At 35.5% G+C, this 16136-nt stretch overlaps 1 protein-coding gene across 3 annotated transcripts; it reads left to right on the forward strand.

Annotated features, from left to right (window-relative positions):
* The first annotated feature begins 347 nt into the window (after positions 1–347).
* Positions 348–16024, forward strand: PJVK (pejvakin). Of its 3 annotated transcripts, XM_054069697.1 has the most exons (7): positions 364–6394; positions 7027–7201; positions 9334–9529; positions 11043–11184; positions 11890–12007; positions 13600–13704; positions 15076–16011. In XM_054069697.1, exons 3-7 carry the CDS (start codon positions 9411–9413, stop codon positions 15375–15377), a joined length of 786 nt encoding a protein of 261 aa, XP_053925672.1. In that variant the 5' UTR covers positions 364–6394; positions 7027–7201; positions 9334–9410; the 3' UTR covers positions 15378–16011. The 3 variants fall into 3 exon arrangements, with proteins under 3 accessions (XP_009553924.1, XP_053925672.1, XP_053925673.1); XM_009555629.2 differs by having other exon boundaries at positions 348–7201; positions 15076–16024; XM_054069698.1 differs by lacking the exons at positions 364–6394; positions 7027–7201 and adding an exon at positions 7219–8224.
* Positions 16025–16136: the final 112 nt, after the last annotated feature.

Below are 16136 nucleotides of genomic sequence, written 5' to 3' on the forward strand. Positions count from 1 at the left end.
TTCTGGTAAGGAGTTGGAATTATTCTTTTTTAACTGATAAAAACTTAAGGTGTAGATTGTCTTTTTACTTCCTCTTTAAGTAGGTTATTTTGAGGGCCTGGCATTGCATGTAGCAAAGAAATTGAGGTGTTAATAGCACTCCTCAATTCTAATTCAAGAGCTGATCAGCCAGCCTAGGACAAGTATATTAGTCAGGCTGCTTTTTATGTTTGATGACAAGAATTTTTTCTGTCACCTGTCTGTTAAAATGTTTAGTATCTGGAAGCTACTCAAATATCTTCTTATTTTATGCCTACACATGTGAAAAAAAATAAATTGGGAAACTAGATGAGGAAGTATTGTCCTAGCATGAAAAGGAACAGCCTGAAGAAGCATAGCTGTGATTATGAAAGGGGATACCGGGTTCTTGCATGCCCTACAAACACCTACTTCATTTTGTCTGTTTATATAAATACTCTATCCAAAGATCTGAGAGTGCTTTAGAATACTAGTCAGTTCTTGCAGTACACTGCTCGGGGAAGTGATGTTACCACAGCCACATACAGCAAGTTTCATAGACTGAGGTTAATTGCCCGGTATCACAGAACAGCTAGTGGCAATGCCAAAAATAAATCCAGTTCAGGCATGCTGCTCAGATTAAAACATAAGGAGAAGCAGCAAAGAACAAGATATGTCTACTACTGAAGGAAGTAGTATAGAGATAACTGTACCAGCTCCCAACAGACAGATTAGCACGGACAAAGTGAATTATATCACAGCAGACAAATCTTTGATTTGTAATCTTTCTTCTGACATAGTGGTGCCGCAGCAGCAGCAGCTGCAGTCCTGCATCCTCATATAGGTGGATGCACAAGCCCACAAAGCTGCCCTTTAACACAGCCACAGCCACTCTTCGATGCTGGGAAAAAGGATTTAGCTTTCTGCAAAGGCAAGGCAGCATTAAACCTACTTTAGGTCATACTGGCTTGTTTGTTTCTGGATTTATTTTCACAAACTAATAACGATAGATGATGAAAATAGCTTCATTGTATGCAGTAATCTTTATGTAACAAATGACCACTTCTTTTGGCTGAAACGTGCCCGCTTCACATAGTAAGTTTAAATGCAAACAAGCAATCTCAGCAAAATTCTCCCCAGAGTACTACTTTTGCATTTCTTCTTTGTAGCTAACATGTCATTGCCCATTAAAAAGACTGCCAGTAGTATTAGGGCAATTATAAAGAAGCAAAAGCTGGGATTTTTCATACAGTTTAGCCAGTGATAGCCATTTAATATCAAATTATTAAAAGACAGACTTATGAAACAGATTAAGTAGTCTGCACGTCCATGAACAAAGATATGAAAGCTGAAAGGTAAGTCTGTAGATGAGCGCATAAAACCATGACTGGAATGTACACTGCTTAATGTCTTCTGTGTTTCGTTTTCATCATTAACATGGCTCTAGTGAGAAGGCAGTGAAGTGGTACAAAGGAGCCAGCTGCGCAACACATTCCCTTTTCATCAAGTGAACAGATGTCGCTTGTATAAAGGTGAAAGGGGGGTGATGTCAATCAAAAGCTATAGAGAAGCCAGTTGAGCTCTACATCTTGTAGCCTTTCGTTGTTGTAATGCTCACACTACAGTGCAGCTTTTAATACTCTGTTTGCTGGGCAAGTGTCACGCTCTAATACAGCACCTCCTGGCAGGGGATCTATCTTTTATGTGTACTGTAGCACAGACCATGAATATGTATTATCGCCATCATTCACTATTAGTATTAGTGAGTGTGTGTATCTGTCTTCCAACTAACCTTTAAAAGTGACCTTGAAAATAATTTAGAAGAACCGTAATGGTATGTTTTAGGTACTGATATAGAAAAGGACAAGAGTGTTTCCAGTGTTTTTACACTTCTTTTTTTCAAATCCATTCTAATTGGTGAAGAAACTTTTCATGCACAGAAGTCCCATATAAGTAAAACATACAAGTCCATTAAAATAACTTACCTCTAGAAGGTTCTTATTAAAATGTTCTCCTGAGTCTGCAGATAGTAGATTCAGAAGGTTCTGCCTCTACAAGAAGTAAAACATACTTTAAATGTGGGGAACTTAAAAACATTTTAGAACTAGGTTTCTGATGAGTTGCCTCCTTGAATTTCTGAGCTTCTAATTTTGATATGGTCTATTTATCCTGCTGGCCAGAAAGGTTTCCCTAAGGAACCAGTTCAGTTTCAGACACACAAGAAGTGACTACATTTTTTTTACTGCTTAACTAAATTGAGAGCTTAATAAGGTAAGTGTACACAAAACAAAACTAAAATATTGCCATATCTAATTTAATTGTTCCCCAGTACTGCATAATTAAAATAGCATTTGTGAACTAATTAAAAATTTTCATTGCACTAGAACTATATGATAAAGAACTCCGACATGGAAGTATCTCTGCTGAAGCTAAGTCTACTGAAAACCTCGTAGCAGTTTACTGATTCGTCACGAGGAAAGGAGAAGGAGCGAGTGTTGATTTCTTCTCTCCGGTGACCAATGATAGGACCCAAGGGAATGGCAGGAAGATGTGCCAGGGGAGGTTTAGGTTGGATATTAAGAGAAAATTCTTAATTCAGATGATGGTGGAGCACTGGAACAGGCTCCCTGGAGAGCTAAGCCTAACAATATTCAGGAAGCATTTGGAAAATGCACTCGGACACATGGTGTAAATTTTGGGGTTGTCCTATGCAAGGATAGGACTCTATGATCCTTGTGGGTCCCTTCCAAGTCAGGTCATTCTGTGATTCTATGAAAACCTTCATCTTGCTTTAACTTGCTGTTCTTCCCACAACTGTGTGTAACTCCCATAAAGCTTTGTGAGCAGCAATCAGTGCAAGCATTGTGCCAAGTGACCCCCAGACCACAGCAAACTCCTCGTTCAGGAGCTCAGCTTAACAGTGGTACTGCTTTCACACTCAGGAGCTCCAAAGTGGTAGAAGTCGTGGTATTAAACTAATTGTTTTTTCTTATGCAAGAGAGTCTCTAGACAAGCTCAACCTTGACAAGGGGGAAAAAAAAAAGTCTAGTAAAAAAAATTACAGCATATATGTAATAAGGAACATATTTTGGCCCATACATTTTTATTTTTGTTACCTCCTGAAATGTGACACGATCTGTATTACACAGATTCTTGCTTTCTAGGGAAATACTCATGCCATTTGCTGGAAAGTTACAGAATTTAGCAGGCAGTTTTTTCAGTACCATTTTATTATGCTGGATTTTAGGTGTTAAATGCTTGCACTTATTCCCCTGTAAAGATCTGCAAGTAGATATAAAATAATTCAAAGGCACTTAAATTAGAAGTGCCTAAGAAGATATTAAACAAATTAGCAGCATAATTTTGCACTGATTATGTGGGCTTAACCCTTTCCACTGAAACACCAACTCAATTTATCTGTTCAGTTAACTCTTAAAGACTTATTTTTTCCTCTCAACTGACTGATTAATAATGCTAAGTTGATGATATGGTTGATTATGATGAGAAACAAATTAAAATCAGATCAGTTCATGTGTACCGCAGAAACATCAAAATCGTCTGCAGATGATTCTAGATTTCTAGGTTGAAATTAGTGAGATAACTTCATATTTTCAGTTCCTTGGGCAAGCCTCTAGCTTGCATGCACCTTAGATGAGCCTATAAATGCATCTTTAGATACCCTGTAATAACAGGTATCCAACATTCCTGCAGGGATAATATAGGATAACTATCTAATAATAAAACAAATATCATTATGGAGTTAACTAAAAACTACAAAAAGCATTCTGCAACTTCAAAGGTTAAAGAGACAGTAAGGCTGTCCTCTAAATTTTTCTATTAAATAGTCTCCAGGTTCATATCAATACGATGTTAGGAAGAGACACAGTATTTACATATCAAAATTCTCAGCTATTTATATCACTAGTACTTGCTGCGCTCTTACTACTCCGTGGCGAAGACCCATTGTGAAGAAACGGAACTCATCTTGCATGTGAAGTAAACTCTCTTGCTGTGCACTGCAGGTGAAGATACCGCAAAGAAACTATAACACAGAGCTGAAAAAGCTACCTTGAAGCTGCTCCCCGTGTTGAAGCTCATGGTGTTGTTAGGCAAGCTTACAGGCACCTTCAGTCTGTGGGGACAGACAACTCACAAAAGAAGGAGAACAGAGTGTGGTTGGTAGCATCAGAGACCAGAGTTAAGCTAGAGTTATAGGGACAGGAAAATAAACAAAACCCCCACAAAAGTAGCTCATTATGTCTTTACATCACTTTGTATTTTTTCTTGCATGGAATTCCACTTTCCAACTATAGATGAACCTGCTCTGCGGATGAATCAGCAAATGAAGGTTCTGCCAGTAAGAGTCTTCAGATGCTTTTTTTTTTTTTTAACGAATGAGGTTCAGAGAGTATAGAATTAGAGACAGGAGGAGTAACACAAAGAAAGTGTGTTCTCATGACTGAGAAAATTGGGAAACTGGAGGAATAATTTTATCTCTGGCACCAACAGTGAGTTTGTATATGATTCCCGGGGCGAGGGCTCACTTAAGAACAAAGGTCATCACAGAAAGATATGAGGCAAATGGGGGGATTTTTTGATCATATTTTTTCATTTGTTCTTTGAAAATGTACCTGGGTCATGGTAAGGGTTCAAGTCTGACTTCATTCCAGTAATGCATAACGGTGGGATAAGATCAGGCTAGAAAAGTCCTTTGTTCTTCCATGAAGGATCCTGCTTGGTGAAGGGAGTTGGAATGCCTTGTCACTATTGTTATGTGGGGTCTGGAAGGTTACAGCCCTGGCATTCCCCAAAGGTAGCTCTGAATTCTCATGTGAGCAAGCTCAACTTGGTAAGACAAGGCAGGATTTTTTTTCATTCAGATGCTGACTCAGGCGTAACATCTACATAGAGTGTTTTTCATATTGGTTACACAAAATCGGAGAGCACAAGGGCTGTGGAAATGCTGGAAGTTTGTAAGTACGCTAGTGTGCCAAGTACAAAAGTGACTGGTACTGGAAGGGCAGCAGAAATATCTTAGATTTCTTCACTTGAGTGCACAAAATTAGTGTGTGTTTGTGAACACAGCAGTATTAATGTAGTTGCATTGCTGTTCTCTGAGTGGCTTGCAGGTGATACAAATAGCTGCTGCAGGATTTATGGTGGATTATTGGCTGAGTAACAGGAGTACCGTGTAAACATGTCAAATGTAACTATCCGTTACCAAAATTAGTGCTGGGATAAGATTGAGTATGATCTACTGACCACATGGGAAGCAAAAGAAACACAAATAAATGTTGAATAAACAATGCCAGCTGAGCTTAATAACCCGTAGAAAAAACAGTGTCCTGTCAAACAGTTATTAAATTTAAAAAAATCTAAATCAAGACTAAATGGGCAATTTTAGTTTAATAATTTCCTTAGTTTTTCTCCCCTTTAAAACCTTTTAAGTTCTGTTAAGGTATCCTCATTTAGTAAATACATACAGGATTTTTTTTTGTTAGTGTGGTGTAAGATGAATTATGGTATAACTGAATTGCAGCATTTCACACGATTTCAGTTCAAAGTCTATATATAACTAGCTTTGATTTTTCAGCACCATCTAGAAATACCAGAAAGCTCTGGCAGCCTTTCCTTTAACCTTAGATAGCTGAGGTAATATAATTCTCTTTTTGCCTTTTTATTTGGCTTCCTGATACTCTGAACATTTAAAAATGGTTATGCAATATTGGAAGGAACTAAACTGAAACGTGAAATTATTAAATAAGTGATCATATTATAAAAATAGTCCTTAAAATGCTTTCACATGAAAAACCTACTTCAGAAAAAAAGTGCCAAATAAGCAAAAGTTTTTACCTGGCAGTCAGGAATGATATTTATATAAAGTGTAGCTTTACGAGCCTGTAAACCTACTGTATGTGTGAAAGGAGTCCTTGGAAGACGTGCTACGATTTTTACAGTTGTATGCTCACCGTTCCTACAAGAAAATCAAGCCCTCGTTTACATGAGCGTGGATCAGCTCCGTCTGCCTCCCGCACAGATCCTCTACGGCGCTGTCTACTGTCTTTTTTTGCCTTTACAATTCTAGGTCTTTTTACACTGGTGTTTTCCGTTCTTGGATTCTTGAGCTGCACCTTAATCCTATATCAATAATCTCACTTCTTTCTGCAATTTTACTTCTATTTTTTTTGCATAATTCTCACAATTTAGTGATTTTTTCAGTAGTCTGAGCCAAATACACGCAGCTGGCCCAGCTCAAAACTAGCCCTTGGGTCACAGACAGCTGAGTCCATGGGAGAAGAAATGAAAGCTGCTTCTGCCTGCCCCCTGCTCCCAGCCATCTCTCATCTCTCACGTTGGCCCAGTTGTTTATGAAGATCTGCACACCACTTACTCCCAGGTGGGTGTTCACAAGTAGGTGATGTAACTGCTACTGAAAGGCGATACCCTCCCAGCAGACCTACCAGCTTTCACAAACGTGTAATTCAGGCGATCTCCCAGAGCACATCGGGGCTGATTTGTTGGTTGTTCGTAAAACACTAGAATTCAGCTGCAGCTGGGTTCCAATAATACAAAAGTAATACATCAGTAACCCCTAACAGGAAGTTAAGCGTTACAGAATTTACTGTCTTCTATTTCTAAGATTGTAATTTTTTTTTTTTTTTGGTTGTTTTTCAAACAGTGGCATTAAACTGCCAAGGAAAGGGCAACAATTTCCCTATCAGTTTACACTGGTAATTAATTATTCATCATACAGAATTAGAGAGCTTAACTGAAGGTCTTTGAGAGAAGTCTCCAGCAATACACTATAGAAGCTTGGTAGCTAAGATCCAAAAATATGACTTGATCTAAAAAAACAGTTTGACAGCTTTATTTTTTTTGAAAAAACATGTTAATTTGTTTGAAAGACCATTGTAAAAGGAATTGAACATGGGCTTGACGTCTGGAAGTTACACTTGATACAGGGCTTTTTAATATTATCATTACTGTCATAATATGTTTGCTGCTGCAACCAAAAATTTCGTTAAACAGGTTGGTGATGGAGGAAGACTAATTCCAGTGCCCAGTCTCAGTGAAGCTGATAAATACCAACCTCTGAGCCTTGTGATTAAGAAAAGAAAATGTTCTCTTTCAAAAAAATCTAAATTTGCTTCAACACCTTTCACGTTAAAAGACATTCTTCTAGGGGAGAAAGAAATTTCTGCAGGTAAGATTTCTATCTTTTTTCAAGGTGGAAAAATGCATGTTTTCTGGTAAATATAGATCAGTAGGTATAGTTCAAAGTCTGCAGGTAGTATGGTGTTTTAGGACATGGGTAATAAAGTTTGTCTTTCTTAATCATGTAATAAATACTTAAGAAAAAAAAGTAAAGCTCAAACTGGCCAGAAAGAGAGTTAAGAAAAAGGTCAATAATGCCGTGATATTTTCTGAATTCATATGAAAAAAAGTCAGATAAACCTTGTGGGTTTTGCACAAATTGCAACAGATTTCCCATAGATGTATTGATGTCTGTTGATTAATTGCTACTTAGAATTTGGTTTTGATGTTCTCCTTTCTCTGTATACTTGCTTTTACATATGGAAGAATGTTCTGCAGGTTTTCCATGCTAGGAATCCCTGGTGACCTGGGCTCTGCACACGCAGAAACATTTGCCAGCACTATCTGACTGAAGTAATTGGATTGCCATAAGACTTTTTCCCATGTTTGTAATCTTTTTTGAGTATTTAAAGCACTTGACTATGTTTAATTGCCTTTTCTATGTAATATCAGAAATTTTTGAGGAGATTCTGTGAGAATTAGGAGATGCTGTATTGAGCTATGTTGCCTATATTTTCCTGTACCTTACTTTGAGAAGTCTGTGTAATTCTTGTTTGCATACTGTTTTCTCAAAAGTTTAATTAATTATTTGCTTTTGAGTAAAGGTCTATTTTGACAAAAGTATTGATCAAATTAATTGCACAACAACTGCATTAATTAAAAACTCCACTAAGACAAACCAGTATGAGCACAAGACAGAAATACCAGTTGACCCCATGAAGGGGTGATTCCGGGACATAAGCATGACGAAACAAATTGGAATCTCACTAATCCTACTAGCCTTACATTCAGGACAAGTCAGCTGGCTTGTCCTGAATGAAAAAAACCTAAAAAATATCATTAAAAGGTCTGATAAAAAGATTGCAAAATTTCATCAACGCCTCACAAATTCTTGTGAGCCTTTTCTGTAAAGGTAAGATATCATATGCAGAAAGTATCATCCTTTAATGTAAGCAAAGAACTTTTTAATTGAATTTCCTTTTTCATATGACAAATACAAATATTTGTAGAATTATGAAACATGCATTAACTTTTTTTTTGTTTAAAAATAAATGCGAACAGTATTCATACTAGGTGACTTTATGTCAGTTTGTCTTATAAGTATTAAAGGATATATATAAAAAAAGAAAGAGTAAAACCCGGACTCCCAGATGTATTTGGAAGCTTAATCCCTCTGTTCTACCTGCTCTATTCGTTTTAATTTGGCAACCAATGCATTCTAATATTTTTCTGTTAGTGTAACATAAATGTATTTAAAGTTATACAAAAAGCTTTACAGAAATACTTTGGTACCTACCCTCTGATTGTACAATAAATCAATGAAAACTTTCAAGTAAGTCAGAATTAACCTCTTGCTTTTCTTCAAAATAAACTGACATAGTCCCTGGAATCATCAGACATACATAGAAAGTGTGGTAATTCTTTCTAATTGTGACACGCCAGGTAAAAGGCAGTGTTACTGGCACATCCCTGTCTCATTCAAAATGTTGCAAAAATGAAGAAACGTTAGGTTAATTTGTACTGCATCTTGACAAAATTCAGAATTCACTAATATAATTTTACACACAGTTGCTTTCATTCTCTTCTTAGTTTTAATATTCTCTGTGGCCTCCACTAAGTCATTTTCTGTTTCAGAGCCTCTAACATTAAATCCAGAACACACTGGATGTCTGGTTTATACAAATACCAACAGCATACTTGGCGGTAAAAGTACTTTAGGAGAATAATCATAGGCACAGAAACTTAGAAATGGCCCCAATCACCATTTCGTGCCCAGGACACACCACCCGCAGCAGCCGTGGGCGCAATTCTCTGACAATGTGGCACTGAAATCCCTCAGACCCTTTTGTGCTCTCTTTCTTATAGCCACCGGTAGTAACACTGATAAGTAAGTGCTTAATGTAGCTCTGAATTCCACATCAAAATGGTTAAGTGCAGTAGGAACAGTACCTTTTATTCTCTTCTTGCTGTTAAAAATACTTCAGACTTTTCATCACACCATGGTTATCTTCTTTTACTCAGGTGTCTCATCTTACCAGTTGCTCAACTATGAAGACAAATCAGATGTTTCACTTAATGGTAGAAGAGGAAATCAGATAATGAATGATGTTGGTTTTGATGTTGCTGGATCAGATTCTGTTGCCTTTAAAGCTTCATTTGGCATAGTGACCAAACATGAGGTTGAAGTACCAACATTACTTAAAGAACTTACCACAAGGTTATATTATATATTTTGTTTTCTGGTTCCATAATTATATTTCATACAGTTGGGTTAAACCTCTGAAATGGTTAAGTTTTGATTACTTTTAGTCGATCAATAGCAGTCACCATCTGATATTTTCCAAGAGTCTTGGGTTGGATTGCTGGGATTAGACACATGACCTTCTGCATTACACAGACGGTCAAATTTTTCTGAGTTAATTCTTGTTGAATTATGGTGCATCTTTCAGAAAAAAAAAGAAAGAAAGAGTCCATCTAAGGTCTTCTCTGTGTTATTCCATACTACTGAAAATTTGAAATTTACTTTGAATGACATTCTCCAACTCGAGGTTTCAGAAATAGGATTTCTTTGTCTCATGCGCTAGAGAGCCATATGTATTATTACCAATGTAAGTACTTCAAGGTTTTGTGAGGTTATTACATGGCCTTTTCTTTGAAAAACAAAGTAGATTTGTCTCCTTGAATTTTTCATAACCGTAAGTGGCTTTTCTCTAAATGCAGTCTCTGTTTTTCCAACATCTTTTTTGAACTGTTGAGACTGAAACCAAACTTGGTTTTCCTGTACAAGTAGCACAAATGTCAAACACATAGAAATATGATGTGACTAATTCTATGAGTAATTCACTAGATTGTATTTAAAAAATTATCCTCTGGCCACACTGTCGTCCCAGTGAATCCCAGTAAATTATTTACTGTGCATGATGTGACATTTGGTATTTTCAAATATATATTGTTTTCTTGTAGTTATTTACCAAGCAGTGCATTTTATTTTGTATCTATAACCTCTCTTGTTCTGTACCTATATATTCCTGGCTTATTTGTAGCATCCAAATACTGTCATTAATAATTGGGGGTGGCGGAAGATGTCCTTTCTCCTGACAAAAATGCTCAGTGTTACAGGACTAAGAGCCAATGCCTGTTAAATTCTCCTACAATTTTTTTCATGAATAGTCCATTTTTATAAGGGAGATTGGTTTTTTTCAGTTATAGTTGACAGTTAACAGTTAACCAGTTTTTAGTCCCTTGAATGTATGCCAGCTTGCATTGGCATCGTTTAGGCTTTTAACCAAAACATTGCATCATCATATGCTTTATAGAAGCCCAGAGGTACAGCATTACAGTGATTGCTTTTACTATCAATTTTCTGTAAATTCTTACTGTCCGCTATGAATTATATCCATTAAAGAAAAAGTTATTAATTAGGATGTGTTGACCGTTCCATACTGTCATTAAGAACAGTGTTAGATGGACAGTCTTGGAATTTTCCAGGATGTCCCAAATGTCCTCTCTAACATTTGTACATTACGAGTTTCCTGGAATTTTTTAGTGCCTCTGTTCCCAAACACTGAAAATCAATATTAAGTTTCCAGAAATCTCAGTCAGTTGTTTTACTGCTATGCAGCAAAAGTTATGGTGATTTATTTACTGATTTAAAGTTATTGATTCTATTAGCTGCTTTGGAAATTGCTAGTAATCTCTGAATTTCCTTCCTGCCTCCCTCTTGATTTTAGAAAAATAAACTTTGATCATTGTCTCGTCCATCAATCAAGAAAAAGTAGGATGGAGATTTTGTGTGTGGTCATGGAAAGTATTAGAACCACAAGACAGTGCTCATTAACAGTCCATACTGGAATGCGTGGAGAAGCAATGAGGGTAAATATGCTTGACAAAGTTCTGTAACCTAAATGAAGAAACATGAAAAGCTCATTTTTATTAATTTTATGGTGGGGTTTAATTGCATATTTACTGATGTAAGCTCAGAAAAAGCCTGAAGTAAATCAATATCTTTACACTGATGTAAACTGAATGAAAAGTTGGTCTTTTGTTAGTGTTGCTTGTGTGATTGAGACATGGGAAATGCATGAAAGGATGGCTAGACATAAGGCATTGCTTTGGGTGAAGCCTCAGCAAAAATATGGAATTAACTTCTTAGTTTGAATATCCAATGAGTGCATCGTTCATAATTATATTCATCTTCTATAACACATTGGAACTTCAGGTTATTTCAAGGGTCAGCATCTTACTGCCTGTCTTATGTTCTTCCTTCATCTCCCTCTCTTTCTTGACTAATTTTGAATAATTGAACCTACAAATCTTCTGAGGTTCACCCATTACTGGTATTTATAAATTACTCACATAATTTTCAATGAATGCTGCAGGCTAAGTTACTATCTCTGCATCAAACTTTATTAGAATGCCAAGTTGGTACTATAAAATACTCAAGTTGTGAAATTTGATCTTCAATTTCAAAGCTTCCACCTGGCATGATGATGCTCAATATTTACAGTTAATATATTATTTTGTTGATTTTTTTTCATTTCAATTTGTAACTTTTCTCTTTTGATGCTTTTTCTGTAGTTTCACATTATTGAAGATCAGAATTCTAAAGGGCGGGACAAAGCCATTGTTTTTCCTGCACATACAACAATTGCTTTTAGTGTATTTGAACTTTATATTCATTTGGATGGTAATTTCGGTAAGTGATGAGCAGTACTGTCATTACTACTATTATTTATAATAATCTGAATTTTTAAAAGTTTTCTTGCTCTTGGCATACATAAGCTCTGATCACATACAATGCTGTGCTTTGGTTTTAAGCACAAGTAGTCTGATTTTCTAAGGGAAACAATTCTTGAAAAGATGAACAAGGCAGGTGATAGGAGATAGTTTGTTGTGGAGACATTTTAAAAAAGTTAAGTATGATTTTGCAATTTTTATTAAATCCTACAATTGCATGGAGCAAAAACTCACTTCCTTGTATTTCTAGCCTGCAAGGAACAGGCTTATGAGGCCATCTGACCAGTTTTGCATAAAATAAGCAAGTAAAAAGACCCAAGTAAAGAAGTAAGGGTGCAGAACTTGTAAACTAAGTGAACATTTTTGCTCTTGGGGCTTTAATTTCAGTCTGGTACATCATATATGAGTACTTAGGAAAAAATAATCACAATTACTGGAAGCTAGATTAGAAAAAAAAAAAGCATAGTTCTTATAAGTTTTTCTCCATTTGGGGAAGTGATAGCGCATCAATGTTATCAACATTGTTTGTAATAAACCAGAAAGTCAATTTAGAATTTGATCTAGTAATTGATAATATCAACAGTAAAGCTCCCCGATGGCTAATGTTGGATAAAGTTTTAACCACCAGATTCACATGTACTTACATACAGGAACCTTTGTGACAGCCTCTCAACTGTTTCAGAAATTGCTTGAGACTCTATAACTCTATTTCCGTAAATAACAAGGCAGAGAACCTAATTAGGAAAGTAATCTCTGTCTCTGCACATCTGTACAGCACTATGTTTTAGAAGTTGCAAATACCTCCCTGACCTTTGGCATACACAGTATAAACCTTCCATGACAGGAACTCTGCATTGTAAAGCACCTTTTTACTGAACTGTGAGATACCTTTACCCTTCCATAAAAACTTTAAATACACTCCAAATAATATCTACATGCACAATGTTTTTGCCAAAGTCATTATCAGTGAAATAATCAATGAGGCAGATATTTGTATTTGTGTAATAAAAGAGAATTCTCAACTGAGAAAATCTAAAACATCTATTTTGAATTCCTTGTAATTGCTTATCCTTGGATTTAATTTTAAATGTTTTCAAGTTATGGACAGAAACTTAAGTGATAGCTATTTTTATTAAAAAAGAAAAGTTTTAATATTTGGTTCAGTGTTGGAAGAGATGACTACAGAATTCAAAGCCTTGCTTATTATTTTTCATTTTTATTTTCAAATAAAATTATAGAAAAGTTTCTCCTTCAGAAGCTGGACTTGCACTTATACGATATTGACTGTCTTAGTCCCATAACATGGCCCTATATTTTGTAGAAACCAAAACAAACTCTGATGATGTATGTTGAAAGCCACAAACACCTTAAAATGTGTTACTTGATTCTGTGGTTTATTACTGTATGCAGACTTGTATTAAAAAGTGGTAAAAGCCATTAAAAAATTAGCAAAGATGAATTTATTGCTAGCTTTATAATTAGAATGCGTACTAAACTTTGTTGTACAATTATTGCTTTTATATTTTGTTCTCCTAAAAACTTATTTTTCAGAACTCTGTGTGACTCCAATTTCAAAAGGAGGATTTGAAAAAGAGAAATCTGGATCGTCTTCACTGACCAAACTAAGGATGTTAAAGAGTAATCTGCTTCATCGAAGTATGACTTGTGATATTTATATCCAAATGTCTTAGTTAATGCCTGAAGAGTGTATTTTTGTTACTTTAATTCGCGTGCAAGATGAACATTTAAAGAAGAAATTTTTAATGGAAAATGTACCTCTTTAAATTTCTCATTTATTGAAATGATTGTAAAGTTATTAAAATTTATATTTGAGAATCTGACTCTTTCACCAATAACAAATTTACTGTGTTGCTGTTCATTAAAACTCCAAACATCTTAAAATAAAAATTTATGGGTGATGATAAACTAACTGGTTTGGAGTAACTATACAACTAACTTCAGTTAACATTAAGCCTATTTCGTATGCTTGACATTTACAGCTAGTGTTCTGTAGTACAAGCTATAGTCTATACACAATATTTTAGACAAAACTCTTTAAATATCAAACAATATTAATTTAAATATTTGAATGTAGTCTTCAGGCTATATGTTCATATGGCAGGGACATGGGCAAGGTATCATCATAGTTCTATCCTCTCACTCTGATGTGAACACAACATCCAACAAAACTAAGTATCACTCTAGCTATATTTTCTTCAGAAGATCATATACTTTTAACACTCTTTGGTCTAAATACTTTGGAAATCTACAAATCTGAGTGGGAAAATAAATGTTGAGCAGTAAATACATCTTTCTAAAGGTTGCTCTGCATAGCTGTCCTTGCTCCATTGCATCCCATTCTTGATCAAAAGTTTTTTTATAGACCAGACTTTCTGTGCTGCTCCAGTCCATGCTAAGGGAATATATCTTCCATGGGTATGATACTTTTAGCTGCCTAAAAGTTTGTCATGCAATCTAAACTAATCAGTCCCTGAAGAGAGACAAAAAAGGTAGGTAGTTCTGAAAGTAATTTTTTCCTGTGTTGTATCGATGCTCAGATATCTGCTAGGAAGTCAGCAAGGAGTCCTCCAGATTTTCTAAACTTTTAAATTATTCTTGTTGTTTTTTATAAAATATTTTTTTTAAAAGTGTATTTACTATTTACAATTTTTAGAATATAAAACTAGAAATGCAAAATTAAAAATGGTTAAACAGGAAATCATGCCACTGTGATTTGATTTGGCACCAATTTTCAAAAGCATGTCTCATGACTATCTTTTAGGCGCATTTCTAAAAATATTGTAATATTGTAAGGTCATATACAAAAAAATCTGGCCTTTGTCTTGTGAAATTTAAGAAAAATTTTCATCACACAGGACTTTTGATGGGAAGCAATCTACAATGTATCATGTTTAGAATGGTTTAATGAATCAGTTACTTCCATAATTAGATTGACAGATCATTTTGTAAACAGTTTATAATGCAATAACAAACCATTTCTTCTGTTTTGTGTGTGTTCTTTTTCAGATAAAAGAGTAGTGGATATCGTTCCTACCTCTGATGCTTACATGGAGGACCTTTTTACAGATTATTACGAAAAAGCCGCGAGCATGACTGATCTTTCCACAAGCTATCTAAGAGAAGGGTCTCATATCCGAATTAATTTACTTAATAACAACATTCCCAAAGGTCCCTGTGTGCTTTGTGGAATGGGAAGTTCTAAAAGGGAAACAGTCTATGGATGCCTAGAGTGTTCTTTTAATGGACAAAAGTATGTACGACTACACGCTGTGCCCTGTTTTGACCTCTGGCATAAGAGAGTAAAATAACCAAGCTTGGTAAGTGCCTGTTGTCACAGACATGGTCATAACTGTGCCACAAACTTTTTAGAATATAACTCAAATTGTTGAAATTCAAACTAGTGAAAGTGCAAAATATTTTATTACCTTATTATGTTCAAATTGTTCCTTCAGTGACCTTTTACTTGAAAATGCCCTCATGCATTCCCTGACGTTGTTTTTCTTCTTTCTAGGACCTTCTCATTATCACAATAATGAAAAATATACTTTTAAACTGAATTTTCATATCAAAATACGTGCTAGAACTTACTTGGAGTCGTTTACACAAATTTGTTGCTAAATCTTGAAATGTTGCTTTATCTAGACTGGCATACCATGGTAAAATGAGAATATTTGTTAATAATTTAGTGTTCTCATGAATGTTTAATTGACATATCGGATTAAAAAACATGGTAAAACTTAGCTCAGTCTAATGTTTCATTTACAAAAGGGAACAGCTAAAACTAGGGATAAGCATTTCACATTAGGATGCCATTACCATATGTCAACAGTTTGTTAAGATTACTAAAAAGTACCAGTCAGTCCCCTTTCTGCATTTGGTTTTTAGGTCACAGGTGCTCTTGACTTCCTTTTATGTGTTCAGAAAAAATTGTTTAGCAGAAAATGTTTTGGAAGCATGCAAAAATAACAGAACTACATTCTTCCAACAAGACTTCAGCGGCGATGGTCTTTCGATGGTCTTTAACTGGTAGATCTCAGCCACAGAATATTAAGTCTGTGTTGTTGAGA

The sequence above is a fragment of the Cuculus canorus genome, chromosome 6 (genome assembly GCF_017976375.1).
Source record: "Cuculus canorus isolate bCucCan1 chromosome 6, bCucCan1.pri, whole genome shotgun sequence".
Taxonomy (NCBI): Eukaryota; Metazoa; Chordata; class Aves; order Cuculiformes; family Cuculidae; genus Cuculus; species Cuculus canorus.

Excerpts from the sequence above, each read along its gene's own strand:
- PJVK (XM_009555629.2), top strand. The coding sequence starts at position 6,991 with ATGTTTGCTGCTGCAACCAAAAATTTCGTTAAACAGGTTGGTGATGGA. Across the intron at positions 9,530-11,042 it reads CTTAAAGAACTTACCACAAG|AAAAATAAACTTTGATCATT; the intron begins GTTATATTATAT and ends TCTTGATTTTAG. Across the intron at positions 13,705-15,075 it reads GAGTAATCTGCTTCATCGAA|ATAAAAGAGTAGTGGATATC; the intron begins GTATGACTTGTG and ends GTTCTTTTTCAG.